The sequence below is a fragment of the Fonsecaea nubica genome, assembly GCF_001646965.1.
Source record: "Fonsecaea nubica strain CBS 269.64 chromosome Unknown Scaff139, whole genome shotgun sequence".
NCBI classification, from domain to species: Eukaryota; Fungi; Ascomycota; class Eurotiomycetes; order Chaetothyriales; family Herpotrichiellaceae; genus Fonsecaea; species Fonsecaea nubica.
Genome location: NW_019173812.1, coordinates 36008 through 51683, shown reverse-complemented (window position 1 = coordinate 51683; position 15676 = coordinate 36008). Strand labels below are relative to the sequence as shown.

Sequence of the window (15676 nt, the reverse complement as noted above, 5' to 3'; positions counted from 1 at the left end):
TTTGGCAGCACGAAGCTCCGACAAGATCAACGCCTACTCCATCTGCTCCCGTACAGTATGTCGATGGGGCTCTGGAACAGCAACCGAGTCCAACATCTATTCAACCGTCGGCGAGGTCAGAGTCATCGTCCAAATCCCCTTCTACGTGCCGTTCATTCGCCCCACCGGATAGCTCTGACAATACATCGCCTGGAGTGCCAACCTGGATATCCAGCTCAGCGGATGTGGCTCCGTCTATCTTTGACATTCGTGATCTTGCACCCTCAGAAGTCAATCTATCACTGGCCGACCCGGTCTTGAACTTGGACAATGAGCCCAGCAACGGTTCAACATCAGCGATAGCTCCAACGTCCTCTGAAAATTTGCGGCAGGTGCCGTCGCCCACACAACAGGACGCCGGCCACAACACAGCCACAAGCGAGTCGAGTATTGTCGCGGAAAATGCTAGCGACCTGCGTGATGTGACACCTCCATCTCCTGTGCAGGAAGTAAGTCTTCTCCCATCAAGCATATCGCGCTCTTGGAGTTCAGCGGCTAAATCTGATCTATTAGGGCGACATCCAGGAGCATATTGGTACGATTACTAACAGGGGTTGATATAGCGAAGCAACACTGACAATGTGGTGACAGGCAAAGCCTCTTTCCTGACCATCTGCTCTCCACACGGAGTCGAGTGGATTTGCGAGCAGCTGGGTAACTCGGACTTTCACCATAGCGCAAGCCGGCTGGCGGTTACCATAACGCGATCGTTAAAGATGACGAAACCGCTCTCAGTCGAACGGCAACCCGATCCAGACTACGAGACAGCTTTGCTGTGGGCTACGGGTCAGTTCCGTGGCTGTCTCACGACTCAAAGATCTGTCGCTGACCCGTTATCGCTTCTTAGCATATTTTGAAGACAGCATCGAGCACACTCTGGGACTCGTGCCTCGCCAGGCCTTCGAGCGTAGACTTCAGCAGCATTATTCGCACCCTCTGCCTGCTGATAGTGACCCGCCATGGTACAGCCTCCGAAACACCGTGTTTGCGCTAGGAAGCAGGCTTGCACTGTGCCGAGGCAGTGGACCTATGAGCTATACAACTGCACAGAGACAATCTTGGTTGTACTTTGAGAATGCCATGGCTGTCCTCACCAATCTCCTCTACATGCCATCAGACATTACTGCTGTTGAGTGTACCTTGCTCATGGTAAGCCGAATCACCATAACGTACTGCTGCTTAGTTTGGCTGATGTCGATACAGGCGTTGTACTGCGAGGCTATCTCAGCGCCTTCTCTGGAATATATGTTGCTGTCCACGGCAGTCCGGTTAGCCTACTCCAAACGTCTGCATCTACAACCCCCTTCCTCATGTATCCTGTCCGAATCCGAAAAGGTGACGCGAAATTGGTTGCTATGGGTATTGTACATGTACGACAAGCACGTTGCCTGTAGGTCTGGTCGACCCTCGGTAAGAGCCATCTGTATCCCTGGAATGTCTTGGTGGATGTTCTGACGGAATTCATCTCGTAGATGATTCGCGACGATGATATCAACGTTGCTTTACCGACCAAAGCCCGAGAAGACACCTCCACGGACCTGGGCCTGCTACTTGCTTCCGTCCGCCATGCCCAGATCTCCTACGCCATCGAGAGAGAATGTTACGGGACGAAGGTCGGGCTCCAGTCGATTGAGGAGATCTGCAAGACCATCGAGAGACTAGACACTGAGTTGCGATCCTGGTATGCAGACCTGGGACAAGAATATCTTCTCTACACGCCCAAGCGACCCAAGGTCCTGCACCCTCGGATTAGCCACATCCACTTCCTGTTCCTCCAGCACTGTTTTCACGGATCGATGTGTGTGCTGCATTCCGCCATCACACAGCCTTGGAGGAGCAATAAACTTCAGCAGAGCCAGAGACCCGAGCACGTCAAACAGATTCAGGAAAGCTGTAAAACCATCGCAGAGTCATCTCGGGTCATCGTCCTCAATTCTCAAAAGTTCCCGATCGACGCCACGACCCCTTCTTGGTGAGTCTTTTCCAAGTCTGCGCCTTTTCGTTCAATTGTCGCCCTCTACAGATGCTGACCATAACCTCTTGTGCCAGGTTGGTTTTCTATTTCCCGATCCTCGCAACCATGAATCTGTTCCTCAACACGGTGCGCTCGCCCAACAATCCCTCTGCGCAGTCCGACATTACCTTGATCGACATCGTTGCCGGGACGTTCGCCAGGCTCGACTATGCCAGTAGCGGGCACATGAGCATAAGTTTTCCTCGAGAGGTCGCTGACTATGCTCGCGCTCTGGTTTCCAAGTCCCGCGAACAGTATCGAGAGCCAGACTCGCGCCAGTGGACCTCGGATCTTGACCAATTGTTCAACCTCGACGCTGATATGGCGGTTAGTGGAAAAGCCCCTGCTTGGCCATTCGAGCGAATCCCTTGCTAACGCATGCCACGATCAAAAGTTCACAAACATGGACATGGTAGATTTCGAATCGTACGAATGGCCTCTGATGCCTTCCAGCTGTTCTTGACATCACTACGATGCAGATGAGTTGCCTGATACAACCACTGGAAAATGCCGAGGCGATCCTTTGAAGTTCACGAAAACATATGACGGATGTTGTTTGTCGACCGCTGTCGGCGATCCATCTGTAGCGAACGAGAAAAGGCACTGGTACATGGATCACAGCCACTCTCCCACGGGGAAATAGGATTACTGTGTGATGGCACTACTCGGAGATGATTACAAGTGCACCAGACACCACAACTCGCTCGTCTCCTCTGTGGGACAGAAGAGAAAGATGGTAAAGAATGGCTCTATTACAACCATTCAACCACGTGAGTCATCTCCATGGACAGCCTCCGCCAGACGAATCTGACAATTTTCGCCAGATGCTCCCATCTTCGTCTTTACCTCTGTTGGTATTACAGTTCGAGGGTAATGTGCCCGCGTCAGCTCCATAGAGGCGCAACGGCCACGTCTGCGGGTTTAATAACGTGCTGTGGTAAATGTGGGCAACATACTCCTAGCACGATGTTTCGGACTGTGGACCAGAGCTACACCACATGACATGACCACCAGCTTCCGATCCGTTGAGAAAGCCTCGAAAAGCGGCTACTGTGATATTATCATATATTGCGATTTTTGGATCTGGATCTCTATACTACCACAGAGAATCTGACCAAGATTCAGCGAGATGGAGAGATGGTGGAAGTGCTGGAAGCAGATTGAAACCAAAAAGACTTGAGAAGGACTGGTCAATCACCGAAACAGGAAAAGGTGTAGCGAACCCTCCGTTCAGTTCACGTAGAGGACAAGTTCGGAAGAGAAAGATGTACTCGGTATGAGGGGGCCCCACCAATTCCCCAATTTAGTTACCTTGATCACATTACCCAATTTGGCCGGGGAGTTGCGTGTCCCCGGCTTCCGGAGGGGGAGAAGACCATAGCCCTCCTAGTCTCCCAGAAGCTATCCGTCTTCTACAGGACCCTCGCGCCTGGGAGAAGTACCGCATCGGAGTGACAACTTCGTTTCTTACCTGACTTCTCGTGAGTAACCACTTCCTCTGACAGAAAGAGGGCCATTGGGCTGAGACAGACAATTGGCTTCTAGCATCAACCTCGACTTGAATTGACCCACCTGAGGCCAAAAGCCCCTCAGTAAAAATGGGCTACAACACAGAAAAGACGGAATGGCCGACATTCGAGATCAACAAGGCCGTCAAAGAGCTCATCGACCAGTTTTTCTGGCAGCTAGACCAGCAGGACCCCCAGGTTGGCGACATTCTGGCGGACGACATCTTTGCAAAAACCGGAAAGGCAGAGTTTGGAGGACACTTGTACACTGGACCGGAGGGTAAGTCTGCGCTGCCCCGCTTTCCTCCTCACACTCCGTGCTCTTCACTGACGGCTGACTGGCTGACTGGCTGCTGTCACAGAGATTCGCAAGTCCAGAGACAATGCGTGGAAAGTGATATCCAGCCGCCGCCACGAAGTCTTGAAGGTCTTCTCAGCCGACCTCGACGGCAGCGATCTCCTCTTCATCGGCAATGTAGCAATGGGCCTTCGCAACGGGAACAGCGTGGCCGGAGAGTTCACCGGGAGGCTTCGCATCGAGAATCCGACGTCGTCGCAGCCAAAGCTCCTTCTTTATCAGATTTGGGCGGTACGTTATTTTTTTTTTTTTTTTTTTTTTGGTTCTCTTCCTTTGTTTTTGTCATCGTGGACACGGCATTAACGACTTTTGGGCCTATCGCAGGACTCTGCACCGCTGGTCAAGGCACTGCAAGGAAACTGAGAATGCGGCGGTATTGGGGGCAGCAAGCGATTAAGATCGAGGGTGAATCCATCAAGATAGTCTCTATTACGGAGTATCTGTCGACTCTCGCAGATCGAGGACCCCAGAGCCGGAAGCGGTGGAGGTGGCTGATATAGTGAAGCCTATGTCTGCGACGAATTGTCTCTACAAGATGTATTGCAATTCTTTGATCACTGAAAGACCATCCTATTTCTGATTTTCCTTGTCTGACCGCTTCCGACTTTGACCACGTCTCCAACCTCAAGCGATACGGGCTCTTCAGGAAATCTATGATATCAAACAGCTTCCAACATTTTCTCTCCAGATTCAGAGCTTGCTCGAGTATGCCTTGCCAGTATCCTCCTTCAAGTACTCATCCTTGGCGAATTTCTCGTAGAATACCAAGCTGCCAGGGTTCTCAACTGCCCCGGACGGTGTGACATTTTGACCCGAGACGATCTGCTTGACGGCCAATTCGATCTTCTTCCCGTTGATCGTGTAGGGGATCTCGGGGGTCTGGAAGACGAAGCTGGGCACGTGCCGAGGGCTCAGGGCGGTCGCGATGGCAGACCGAACGGCAGCAACTGTGGATTTTGGAAGAGGCCGGTCGTCTTTCATCTTGATAAAGAGTATGACGCGCTCATCCGAATCTTGCGGCCGACGCTGGCCCACGCAAAGGGTGTCTTCGAATTCAGGAAACTGGCTCACCACGTTGTAGATTTCTGCCGAGCCAAATCGAACACCCGAGGGGTTGAGTACGCCGTCACTTGGGAAGAGTCAGTCTGAATAGAAACACACACAGGCAGGCATAGTAGGCGGAAGAACTTACGATCGGCCTAACATAGTAAAGCCACCTGTAACGGGCGACGACGAGACGAAATCCCCCTGAGTCCAGACATTATCGCCAAATCGGTCGAAATAGGCTGATCTGTACTTTTCCATGCCCTTCTCGCCCCAGAAGAGAACTGGCTGAGAGGGGAAGGGTTGAGTACAGACCAACTCTCCCGGCTCTCCAGTGTTTTTGATCGACACGGGATAGTCCTTCGTGCTGTCCAAGATATCAACAGCCATGCCCAGGGCTGGAACTTGAATTTCTCCCGAAAACAGAGGGCTGGTGGGGTCGCCTAGAACAACTGTACGCGAGAGAAGGTGAGCTCCATCGAAATAGAAAATGTCAGAGTCCGGCCGACCTACGTGAGCATGCCATGTCGGTTCCTCCACTACCCGACACGAGATGGATTTTTCCCGGGAATCCAGCATCGTAAAACCACTCGCAAACCTTGGCCGGTAGGACCGATCCTGTCGAAGAGACTGTTCGCAGGCTACTTAAATCAATTGATTCCCCTTGCGAGATCAGTAAAATGTCCATCTTACCAAGTGAGGATTCTGCTTACTGGGATTGAGGTGCTTGTCGTGAAGGTCGGTCAAGAACCGTGAGGAAGTGCCGAATAATGATATTCTGTCAATAAAGAATCAGTAAAGCTTTTAATTGATCTTGTGCAATACTCCTGTACTTGAGTTTCTCAACCATGCGTAATGTGATCAGAGGATCAGGATAGAGCGGAGACCCGTCATAGAGCACAACGCTGCCTCCATACGAGAGGCCACAGAGAACCATGGCCCACATGATCCAGCCGGTCTAAGATGTGTCAGTGAGAGTATTTGGACAATGTTTTGTTCAGGGGGTGTCGCACGGTAGTATACTGGTAGATGGTGTCACCTGGTCGAACATCCAAATGGAGCATATAGTCTTTCTTGATTTGCAACAACATGGCCTGCCAGAGTCAATCGAGTCAGCGTTAATTCATCCTCGGGCGTTGGATCCCCAGGTCGAATCAGACTCACACATGCACTATGGACAATGCACTTTGGAGCACCTGTCTATACCCACGTCAGCCAACATCATATTACCCAAGTCCTGAATGTGAGACTTGCCGTGCCAGACGAATACACGATAAATCCGGGTTGCCTGAATGGCAACTGGGCAAAAGTGAGCTCCCTGTCCGGAGCTCCGTTGACAAATTCGCTCCACGAGACAACGTTGGTCTTGCCTTTGGTTGGGTATGGGATCTCCCGAACGATCACAACACCGAGCTCGAAGTTTCTCGTCTTTCGCAATCTGGCGAGACATTCGTCGCACTTCTGAACCAGAGGGCGCCGCTTTCCGTTATACTGGACCGAGCTCTCGAAAATCACCACTTTCGGTTCGATCTGGTTCAGTCGCTGCATGATGCCTTCGACGCCCATATCAGGTGAAGACGTGGACCAGACGGCACCCAAGCTCAAGACGGCGAGACAGGCAACAATCGCTTCGAGACAGTTGGAAATGACGGCGGCGACGCGATCACCGACCGTCACCCCCGCCTGGGCCATGGCGCTGGCCATGGCTTTGACCATCTCTCGAAGTTCGGGCTTGGTCACTGGCCTGATGACCTCGCATGCCTCCGAAACAGCATACAGCGCGACCTCATTCAGCGTCTCGATGTCCAGTAAGTGCTCTGTAAAGTTCATGCGGACATGGGGAAAGAACTCGGGCGGAGGGTACATGGCAAGATTCTAACCCGCGTTAGAGAGACAGACAAACCCCATTTTCAGGTGAGGAATTTAGTTTACGAACAATCCGTTCCATCGCCTTGGTAGGCACTATCCCGGGCTTTATCTGCTCGTACTGAAACAGCTCGACCCAGAAGTCAGGCGCCGTCCGAGGATCTGTCGACCATGCATGTAGGTCTGCAAAGTTTCGCAGATTCAGTCCTCTGCTCGCATTCACGCGCCGACGGAATATGTCCATGTTTGTCTGCGATGGGTCGGCATGTTGCCAGAGCTTGCGCGGTGCAAGGGTTTTCGACATGGTGACCCTGGGTTCTTGGACAATTGTATGTGTGCAATGTGGGAATCTCCAGGCGATATAGACGAGGGATGCTGGACAACGGAGTCTCCGCCTGAATTACAATCGAGCTATGCAGTCTCTCAGGGCCTAGGACTGTACGAGGGCATGGCAGAAAGCGCCAACCAGGTAGACTAACTATACTCGGTACGTGATGCGGCATCCCTGAGTCGGATGGCCATCGAAGCCGAGGTTACCAACTGAGCAACCCAAGACCTTTACCACACGGTAGTTTCAAGCCTCGTGAATGGACTTTGCACTAGTGAAACACCCTTCCGGAAGGAGTGGACGTCCCGGAAACCGTATGTGGCTGTAACTAATGGGCTGTCTAGTATTGGAGCCTCGGCTCAAATGTACCGGAGGCGTATTTTCCGGGGTCCGGTACCCCGCGTCAAAGTGCATTGGAACTAGCCAGATCCATCGACTCTTAGGGCTGCTTTTGTATGTGTACGAGGACCCACCATTACTAGCGTCTTGGTTGGCTGTACCGAGTACTTCACACATAGACACATGGGGGTAGTTGGAGGCATCAGGACAGGTAGGTATAGAACCATGGCGTCTGGGGTCAATACCTACACGAGCACCTAAGTACGAGTCGTCAACCTCACTTACTCCGGCTTGAGAAAGCCCACTCTTGACTCGTGCTGCGGGAGACGAGACCATCACCACGTGACTGCAAAAGCTGACTAGTAGTTGCACGAGCCGAAGACAATACGTGAGTATGGGCAGCACAGTGATATTGAATAGCAGGCACAATTCCTCACAGGGTAATCCATTTCTTATCCAGTAGATTAACGATTGTAAGTCATTACTCTCTGGGTCTGGACACCTATCACGCAGTTCGCAACATACCGTGACCCGACAGACAGTTTGAGTGACGGAGCTCTTTGGTGGTGTCTGGCTTTAGATATCTCCTGCTCATGCCCCGACATTCACCACTCGGTCTTCTCTTCCCGCTTTCAATTCGTTCCTGCCTATGATTCTCTTGGGAACATGGGAGGTGAGTAGCGTGTCCATATCACGCATGACGAGGGCAGCAATCGTCGAAACCAGACCAAATGCGAGCGCGGCATAATACACATAGGCATAAGCGGCTGACTCTCCGTCAAGGATGGCATTCATTACCGTGGTCAATATTGCTGGGCTGACTCCCGGAACCTGCTCCAGGGCACTTGGCGAGCCAGCGGCGATCGCGGAGAAGAGGTCAGGAAGAGAGCTTTGAGGGAGACCAGCTTGAAGTGCGGCGGGAACGACATGGCTCTCCAGCTCCCCAGGTAGCTTATCTAAAGGGTACAAAGTCAGTTGTGGCAGAAAAGGTGAACGAACGGTACATAGATAGTCTTACTATTCAGGATCGCCAACAGAATCGCTGTTCCGATGGCGCCAACTGCTGTGCGAGTACCGGCCAAGAAGGAGAAAGCTGACCCCAGCTCTCCGTCATTTGGGGCAAGCAATTGCACCAGGGCGGCAGTTTGTTGTTCGATCACTCCAATGGGAAGACCTGCGAGGAAAGAGCAGGCAATACCGAACCCTCGATTGTGCCTATTGCAGTTCGCAAGAGCACCAGTAAATGCGGTCATCCACGCGGATAACAACACAAGCTGCCACTTGACGCGTTTGATGACCCCCCATAATGGCCCCAAGAAGACCATTCCACCCCAGACCGAGATTCCGAGGGTGGTCGATAGCCACGCTGTCTCTTGCCATGATGTTGTCGGTGTTTTGTAAATAGTAGCAGCCTCTGTGGTTGGCATCGCAGTGTTAGCATGTCATTTCCACGTAATGGGCGAGTAGCTCCATCCGGAGGACGCGAAGCATCAGAATTGATCGACTTACGTGTTGGCCAGATGATGGATAGACCGATGTAAGCAATACCACCGACGCTCGAGCAGATGATGACCATGCTGTATCCTCGTATGTCTTTGAAGGAGCTCTGGGGCAGAAGGGGCTTCACCTGAGCCACATAAATTTCTCCAACCAGTCAGCCCATTTTGACCACCAAACCAAGATACTGCTCTGCTACTTACCATAGACGACAAACGCGATCAAAACCAGCCCACCAGAGATGATCAAACCAAGAACCGTTCCGGACTTCCATGGATACGTGTTACCGCCCATCTGGATACCAAGAATGAAAAGGACCAAGCCGGCCGTCACCAGGAAAGCACCACCGTAGTCGATCTTTCTCAGTTTCTGCCTGAGGGAAAGTTCGATTGCCAATTCTTTGGGGAAATAAAACACAAGGTAGAGGATGATCGCGACACCTGCACAACAAATCATTAACAACAGATGTTTCCCAAGACGTTTCGTAAAGAATGAGCCTCACCGAGGACAATGATATACACGTAATAGATCCACCGCCAGTTGAGATGTACGACGATCGAGTTACCTATCGTCTGCGTGTCAGCATGGTTTCAACAAAGCACGAGCAACAATGTATTCGAACTCACCGAAATACGCGCCTAGACCTTGAGCAGGAAGTGCAATCACAGTGACAAGGCCCATGCCGACAATTTTGTGTCGGTTAGGTAACAATTCTGTGGACTCAAAGTCAGTGTTCTTTCATAGCTCGCGCGGGAGCTGGTAGGGATCTTCTGTACCTGTCGCCACTACCATGAAAGTGAATTGGGCGCCAGCAGCTGTCCCGATGAGAGCCTTGTTGAAACATAGTGGTCAGTAGTCCACCAAGAAGTGAAGCTAGGCGCTCAAGTCTTGCTTACATTGGCTCCAGCAAGAGTATCAAGGGTATTTGCGGTACACGCAACGATTCCTGCGTCCAACAGTGAGCCACAATGAGGATGAAATTTGCGAAACATGGTGAGGAATCACCTCCGATCAAGCCGAACGTATTGAAAACGATCATGGTCCAGCGTCGGCCAAGGATATCTGATAAATATCCCACGAGGATATACCCAACGGCAGTGCCCATGGTCCAGACAATAGAGAAGAGACTCGCAGACGACTTTGAGGCATCTGTTTCCCCGTCAGCGTCAGGGTTTTCCGTTAATGATTTGACCTTCTTCATGACGACAACGCACTGGTCGCTTGGCCGATAGCGGTCAATACCGCAGCAGGAGCAACAAAGCCCCATGCACAGGAGAAGAGTGCCAGAGAAATGGCACAGAGTGATCCAAGCTGCAGTCCAGCCCTTTGTTAGCATGGTAAAAGTCAACTGTAGCGGTGAAATTGCGTGTAAGGAGTCGAGATACTCCAATATCTCATGGGGAAAGACGACAGAGGGTGTCCTACCGTGTACGGCTCCAAGAGATGCTTCCAGCCTACTTGTGCAACATGGTAGGTTGCCTCTGCCGCAATCTTCTCGACGATGATCTGCTCGGCAGTGGCAGAGTCCGCAGTCTCGATTCTGATTACATCGTCTCCAGTCTAGAAAGCCACGGGGAATGATCAGTATGCCATGCGTCAAGATAACATAGAATTGATCAAACCTGCCTTGTCTCCTCGATCCATGGCTGGCTGCGAAGTATTTCTACCTAGCGTCTGTAATATTGTTGTTCAGGGGGGGCAAACGCTGTAACGAGTGGGAGAAGGTCCCCCAGACGAGGGGACTCGAGCTGTCTATCCATATAGTACCCCCCGGGAGAGCCGTTCTCGGCTCGAGACCTCTTTAACCCTCCTCCTCCGGGGCCTCGACCCGAAGAAGATTCTCATAGGGACGTTTAGGTCTGTATTTTCCCGCTCGGAGGACTCGAAACTTCCGGAACAGAAAAGAAACGTGTGAAAGTATATTAGAGAACTAGTCTAGATCTCTCGTCTCTCAGGGTCTACTATTGTAGTCGCCAGTAGTAGCGCCACCTTGACTGCAAATTTACGACAGCTTGACAGGTGCTGGATTTCTGGGGTGGGTGGGGGATCATTTCCGGGGCCCCGTGCGATAATTGCCTGAATGGGCACTTCGAGAGTGGCTCGGGGGTTAGGCCAAGTCAAGGTGGTCACGGTAGAGATAGATGTCGTTGAACAAGCGGAGGAGGATTGAGTGCCGTCAAGGACGATAGTGTGGCTTTATCAGTAGATTCGATGCTCAAAGATAATGAATGCAGATAATTTATTTAGTTATGATATATGCGTCTTTCGCGCCCCATTTTATATATCTACAGTCAAACTCACAGAATACTTGCATGCTAGTCTTCAGTGCTTTCGCTTCGCGTAAATTGTCCTGCTCGAGATCCAGCGACGGCAGCTCGATTGAGCTTGACTCGATTTGTCGCACTGGCCGTGATGGCATCCTCCCCATTCTTCACGCCGTTGCTCAACCCGGCCTTTGCTCGTTGCGACATGAAACCATTGGGATCGTAAGGGTCGATCGGAATGTCCTGTCCCACAGTGTCGCCGAGCAAGATCTTGAGTGCCTCAACCACCTCGACGCCGTTGCGCACACTACCGTCCAGTTGCCGCCAGGCTACAAAGTTATCTGGGCGCACCAGAAGCGCCCCTCCCCTGCGGAGTTGAGACTCAGTCGGCCAACGGTCGTCTCGGTCGACATATGGGCATGGTCTGAGTCCCGAGGCCAGTGGGCCAATCTGAGCAATACTGACCTTGACCCTCAACTCCCCGACGACTCCCTGAACGGCCTCGATCCAGGCAGACCCATATTGGTCAGTGATGAGCAGGTAGTCGTCCGTTCTCTTTATCAAATCATGCGTTGACAGAACGCGCTGGGCACGGTCATCCCGCTCCTCTAGCCAGACGTGAGGGAGTCGATGGCCAGGCCTACTTGTCTGGATATATGTTTGGCCGAGAGGGTCAACTGGAGGTCTCTCGGTGTTGTCTGAGACCAATACGCCACCTCGCCAATAGCTGAATCCCAGTTCGAGGTCCAGCGCAGAGTACTCAACCATTTGACTCTTGATCAGATATCTGAGCTGAGCACGGAACGTTTCTCCAATGTCAGACTCTTCGAGCAAAGCTTCCATGCGCGCGCGATTGACTTCTGTTTGTCCAGGAATGAAGCCAACGGCTGCGGCAACCATCGCTTGGTTTGAAAATGTCATCAACCTGATTTCCACAACAAGAATTAGCTTCCGTTCGTTTGCCAGCCATCCCAGTAAAGCAGACAAGATGAGGATAGTGCAAGGAAAAAACTTACCCCCAATCGCAATTACGCTTGCCAACGAGACGTCTTTCTTGCTCATAGGTGTCCAGCAGCTTAGGTGATGCTGTTCCTTTGATGACTTGCGCAAGCTTCCAGGAGAGATTGAATGCATCTTCGATAGATGTGTTGAGGCCCAGCCCGGTAGTCGGTGGTCCTAAGCCAGTGTCATCTGAATGGGTCGAGAGAGAAAACAATGATCAGACTCACGTCGATGTGCTGCGTCGCCAGCAATAAATATCCTCCCTTCTCTGTATTTGTTGGCCAAAACACGCTCCAGCACCCAGTGGCTAACAGCGCATATCTTGATTTCTAGGTCGGGTATCTTGAGCAGCTCTCGGATTCTCGGTACGAGCAGATGTTCCTGTGCCTCTGAAAATCGCGCTGGGTCATCAACCCGGAAGCCGAAATGAACTGTCCAGTTCTCGGAGTAGCGGCCGAACGTGGGACCCATGCACACGACCGTTCCACTTCCAAGAATCGTCTCGCCTTCGGGGTTGATGAAGTTTGCAATCAAGGTTCGCTCGTCCCAGTACTGAGACAGGTCCGCCTCGAAATGGACTGAAACGACGTCGGCGATATCTGTCGGCCCTTCGAGAACAGCGCCAATCTTGGGGGCAATAATACCCCTGCCGCCTTCTGCAGCGGCCACATATTGCGCGCGATAGGTGATCTGTGGGCCCTCCGGAGGCTGAACAATCACCAACACATGGTCATCGTGCGGGATAACATCGACGACCCTATGGGAGAACCTGATATTGCCAGGATTCCTCTCCTCTGCGATTTCCCTCCAGATAGGCTCTGAATGCACCAGAGGCAGGTTCGCAGGTCTTTCAGGAGCAACCCGCCTATCCAAAGTTAGCAGGATTGTACGGCAATGTAAGACGCATCCGTATATCGCACATGTACTTGTGGAGTAAATCAGAGCCCTCGTCACCGCCAAACGACGGACTGGCATACAAGAGCTTCCGATCATAAGGGCCCATTCCCCCCAGGGAAGTCGAAAAGGTGACCTGGCTGATGTATCGGCTGGGGGCGCTCTCGTCTCTAATCCGGTGTGCGTAGCCGTGAACGCGAAAGATTTCCAGGCTCCTCTGGTTGAGGTAGTGTGCCTTTGGCAAAATCGAGGTGCCGCTGTGCTTTTCGAACAAGATGTGCGGTATCTCCCTGGCGGAAAGGAAGATGGAGAGGTTCAAACCGCACCCTACGTGTGTGTTCAGCAACGAGTATCTGATATTAGAAGCATTGAGCCAAAACAACTCACCGCCACCGCCAATGATGACCACAGGTACATCTATAGGTTCCTGACTCTCTGAGGCCATGCTGTCACTATTTTCTAGTGGTTGTTCGACGTGTGCTACTCTAACAGGTAATAGAGGTTGAAAGACGGATGCTGATTTTATTGTTTTCCTTTACAGCTCAAATTATTGCATGATTTGGGCATGCTATTCATGCTGAGGTTTAATCGCTGGCGTACAAGTCATTCCACGAGTTCTTCAGGGGGGTCTTCCGGATCGCGGAGGCACTGTCCGGCTCAGAGGCTTTGGCCGGACAACCCTCGTGGGCGCGGAGGGCTTCTTCCGACTTCACATTTTTGCACATCGAGTTCTCAATCGGGCCAGAGCCGTAAGGGATCGGAAGAGACTTAAGGGGTGGGGCGAAAAAGACGGAGGGAGTTGAAACGCCCGGACAGTGGAGCGTCTCGACTGAATAGTCGTTGGCACGAGAGTAGAGCGGCGGGAGACTAGTGTGCACTAAAGTTATGGACGACAGTGCGGGGGATTATGTAATATACATACGCCGAGTACTAGGTGAGTCTGTATATCAGTATTCCCCGGTCAATACCATGCCAACACGTGACCACGAGCATGCCCGTTGCTAGCCTTTTGTTATGGCCATTATATAGATAACCTCAAGGCACTGAGATCGATCGATCAACCTTTTCACTGTAAACGCACCGAACTTCTAATGATGTCGAAGACTCCACCCGCCATCGACCGGCAACTCTATCCCGGTGATTGCACTGGACGCCTCGCCTAGCAAAAACACCACCGCCCGCGCGACCTCGTCTGGCGTTATCTCCCGGCCCAGGGGACCGAGTGGCAGAGACCGTCGTGGGGCGTTACCATCCGGCGTCTTTTCAGGCAGCGTCTGAGGGGCAGAAGGGCCGGGACAGACGCAATTGATGCGGATGCCGTCGGAGAGATGGTCCAGCGCGGTGGCCCTGCTCATCCCGACGACGCCGTGGGCGGCGGCACTGTAACTGGGAAAGCCTGGGTCGCTGGCCAGGCCGTGGGCAGCCGAGACGTTGACGATGCTGGCCGCGCTGGATTGTCGGTTGGCCTTTTGAGCCAAGAATTGACGCACCTCTGCTCGCATGGCCAGCCAGACCTGTCATGACCAAAACACATAGGTGTAAAACGTCAGATCATCTCTGTTTGGTGATTGACGGACTTGAGAGTTAGAGGAGGTGGGTACACGTACACCTCGCTGCCAGCGCTCCCCGGCCGTGGTGAAAGTTGCCCAGGGAGCCTCGGTCGTCTCGCCGTAGAACCCATCCGGCCTTTCGCAGTTGGCACAGTAATCGATCTGGCCGAACCTGGCGACCGCAGCGGCGATCAACTCGTCCACGTCACGGGGTTCTCTCGAGTCGCACTTTCTGCTGAGTATCTGAAGGTCCGCGTGCCCCTGGGTCAGGGCATGGCACTCCTTGACCACCTCTGCGAGACGACCCTCGTCTAAACCACCGAGGACGAGCTTCGTGCAGCCGCTTTGGACGAGTAAGTGAGCCACGGCCCTCCCATCTCCTACCACCGGTCAACCACGATGAGCCAGTGTATTGCTAAGCTTTTTATGTAACAGAGAAGGGCTTATTAGATAGATAGAGCCTTACCTGACCCAGCCCAAATAACGACCGCGACACCCGGAAACGAAGACGACATGGTGGAGAAGAGACGAGGAAGAGCGATGGGAGACGGCGATCTCATTCAAATACCAACCTTACAATGGCGGTGTCTCATTCTGACATTTTTTTGGTCGGGTTAATTATTGTTCATTCCCACTCGGCAACCCATGCATCTGGCTGCATCTATAAGATCATGAACTCTCGGTGTTGTCCCACTGTTCTCGGCTGGCGTGCGGAGTCGAGTCAAGTCGGTGGATCTACGGCCTCGGTGCCGCTACCATGGCATAATGCTCATTGGTGGCAGGCCTAATACCTTACATATCTTTTGTTGTCTGGTTATTGATGAGGCCGCTGTTGTAAGGGCTATGCATAACAAGAGAAATCTGCCCAAATCAATATTTTGAAGACGCGTTGAGGTACCGCGGTATTGAAGCATACAGGTATCAAGGTATCCACGGTATTCACGTATCCATCCCAGACGAGAAACAAAGCGGA

The 15676-nt window shown here is 52.3% G+C and overlaps 5 protein-coding genes across 5 annotated transcripts; 1 reads left to right on the top strand and 4 right to left on the bottom strand.

Moving 5' to 3' along the window:
* Positions 1-3651: 3651 nt before the first annotated feature.
* AYO20_11210 (hypothetical protein) lies at positions 3652-4282 on the top strand (the record flags this gene model as incomplete). The annotated part of the gene is made up of 3 exons (XM_022649463.1): positions 3652-3841; positions 3924-4150; positions 4244-4282. The coding sequence occupies 3 exons, from the start codon at positions 3652-3654 to the stop codon at positions 4280-4282; spliced, it is 456 nt and encodes a 151-aa protein (XP_022494580.1).
* A 327-nt stretch (positions 4283-4609) lies between these two features.
* Positions 4610-7133, bottom strand: AYO20_11209 (acetoacetate-CoA ligase; the record flags this gene model as incomplete). The annotated part of the gene is made up of 8 exons (XM_022649462.1): positions 4610-5048; positions 5112-5415; positions 5477-5626; positions 5677-5741; positions 5797-5921; positions 5977-6057; positions 6194-6838; positions 6900-7133. The coding sequence occupies 8 exons, from the start codon at positions 7131-7133 to the stop codon at positions 4610-4612; spliced, it is 2043 nt and encodes a 680-aa protein (XP_022494579.1).
* A 954-nt stretch (positions 7134-8087) lies between these two features.
* Positions 8088-10194, bottom strand: AYO20_11208 (hypothetical protein; the record flags this gene model as incomplete). The annotated part of the gene is made up of 9 exons (XM_022649461.1): positions 8088-8452; positions 8515-8910; positions 9006-9140; positions 9197-9433; positions 9496-9558; positions 9620-9706; positions 9770-9824; positions 9890-9939; positions 9999-10194. The coding sequence occupies 9 exons, from the start codon at positions 10192-10194 to the stop codon at positions 8088-8090; spliced, it is 1584 nt and encodes a 527-aa protein (XP_022494578.1).
* A 1114-nt stretch (positions 10195-11308) lies between these two features.
* AYO20_11207 (hypothetical protein) lies at positions 11309-13598 on the bottom strand (the record flags this gene model as incomplete). Its single annotated transcript, XM_022649460.1, has 5 exons — positions 11309-12182; positions 12274-12433; positions 12487-13124; positions 13180-13480; positions 13541-13598. The coding sequence occupies 5 exons, from the start codon at positions 13596-13598 to the stop codon at positions 11309-11311; spliced, it is 2031 nt and encodes a 676-aa protein (XP_022494577.1).
* A 643-nt stretch (positions 13599-14241) lies between these two features.
* On the bottom strand, positions 14242-15218 carry AYO20_11206 (hypothetical protein; the record flags this gene model as incomplete). Its single annotated transcript, XM_022649459.1, has 3 exons — positions 14242-14667; positions 14761-15083; positions 15170-15218. 3 exons carry the CDS (start codon positions 15216-15218, stop codon positions 14242-14244), a joined length of 798 nt encoding a protein of 265 aa, XP_022494576.1.
* Positions 15219-15676: the final 458 nt, after the last annotated feature.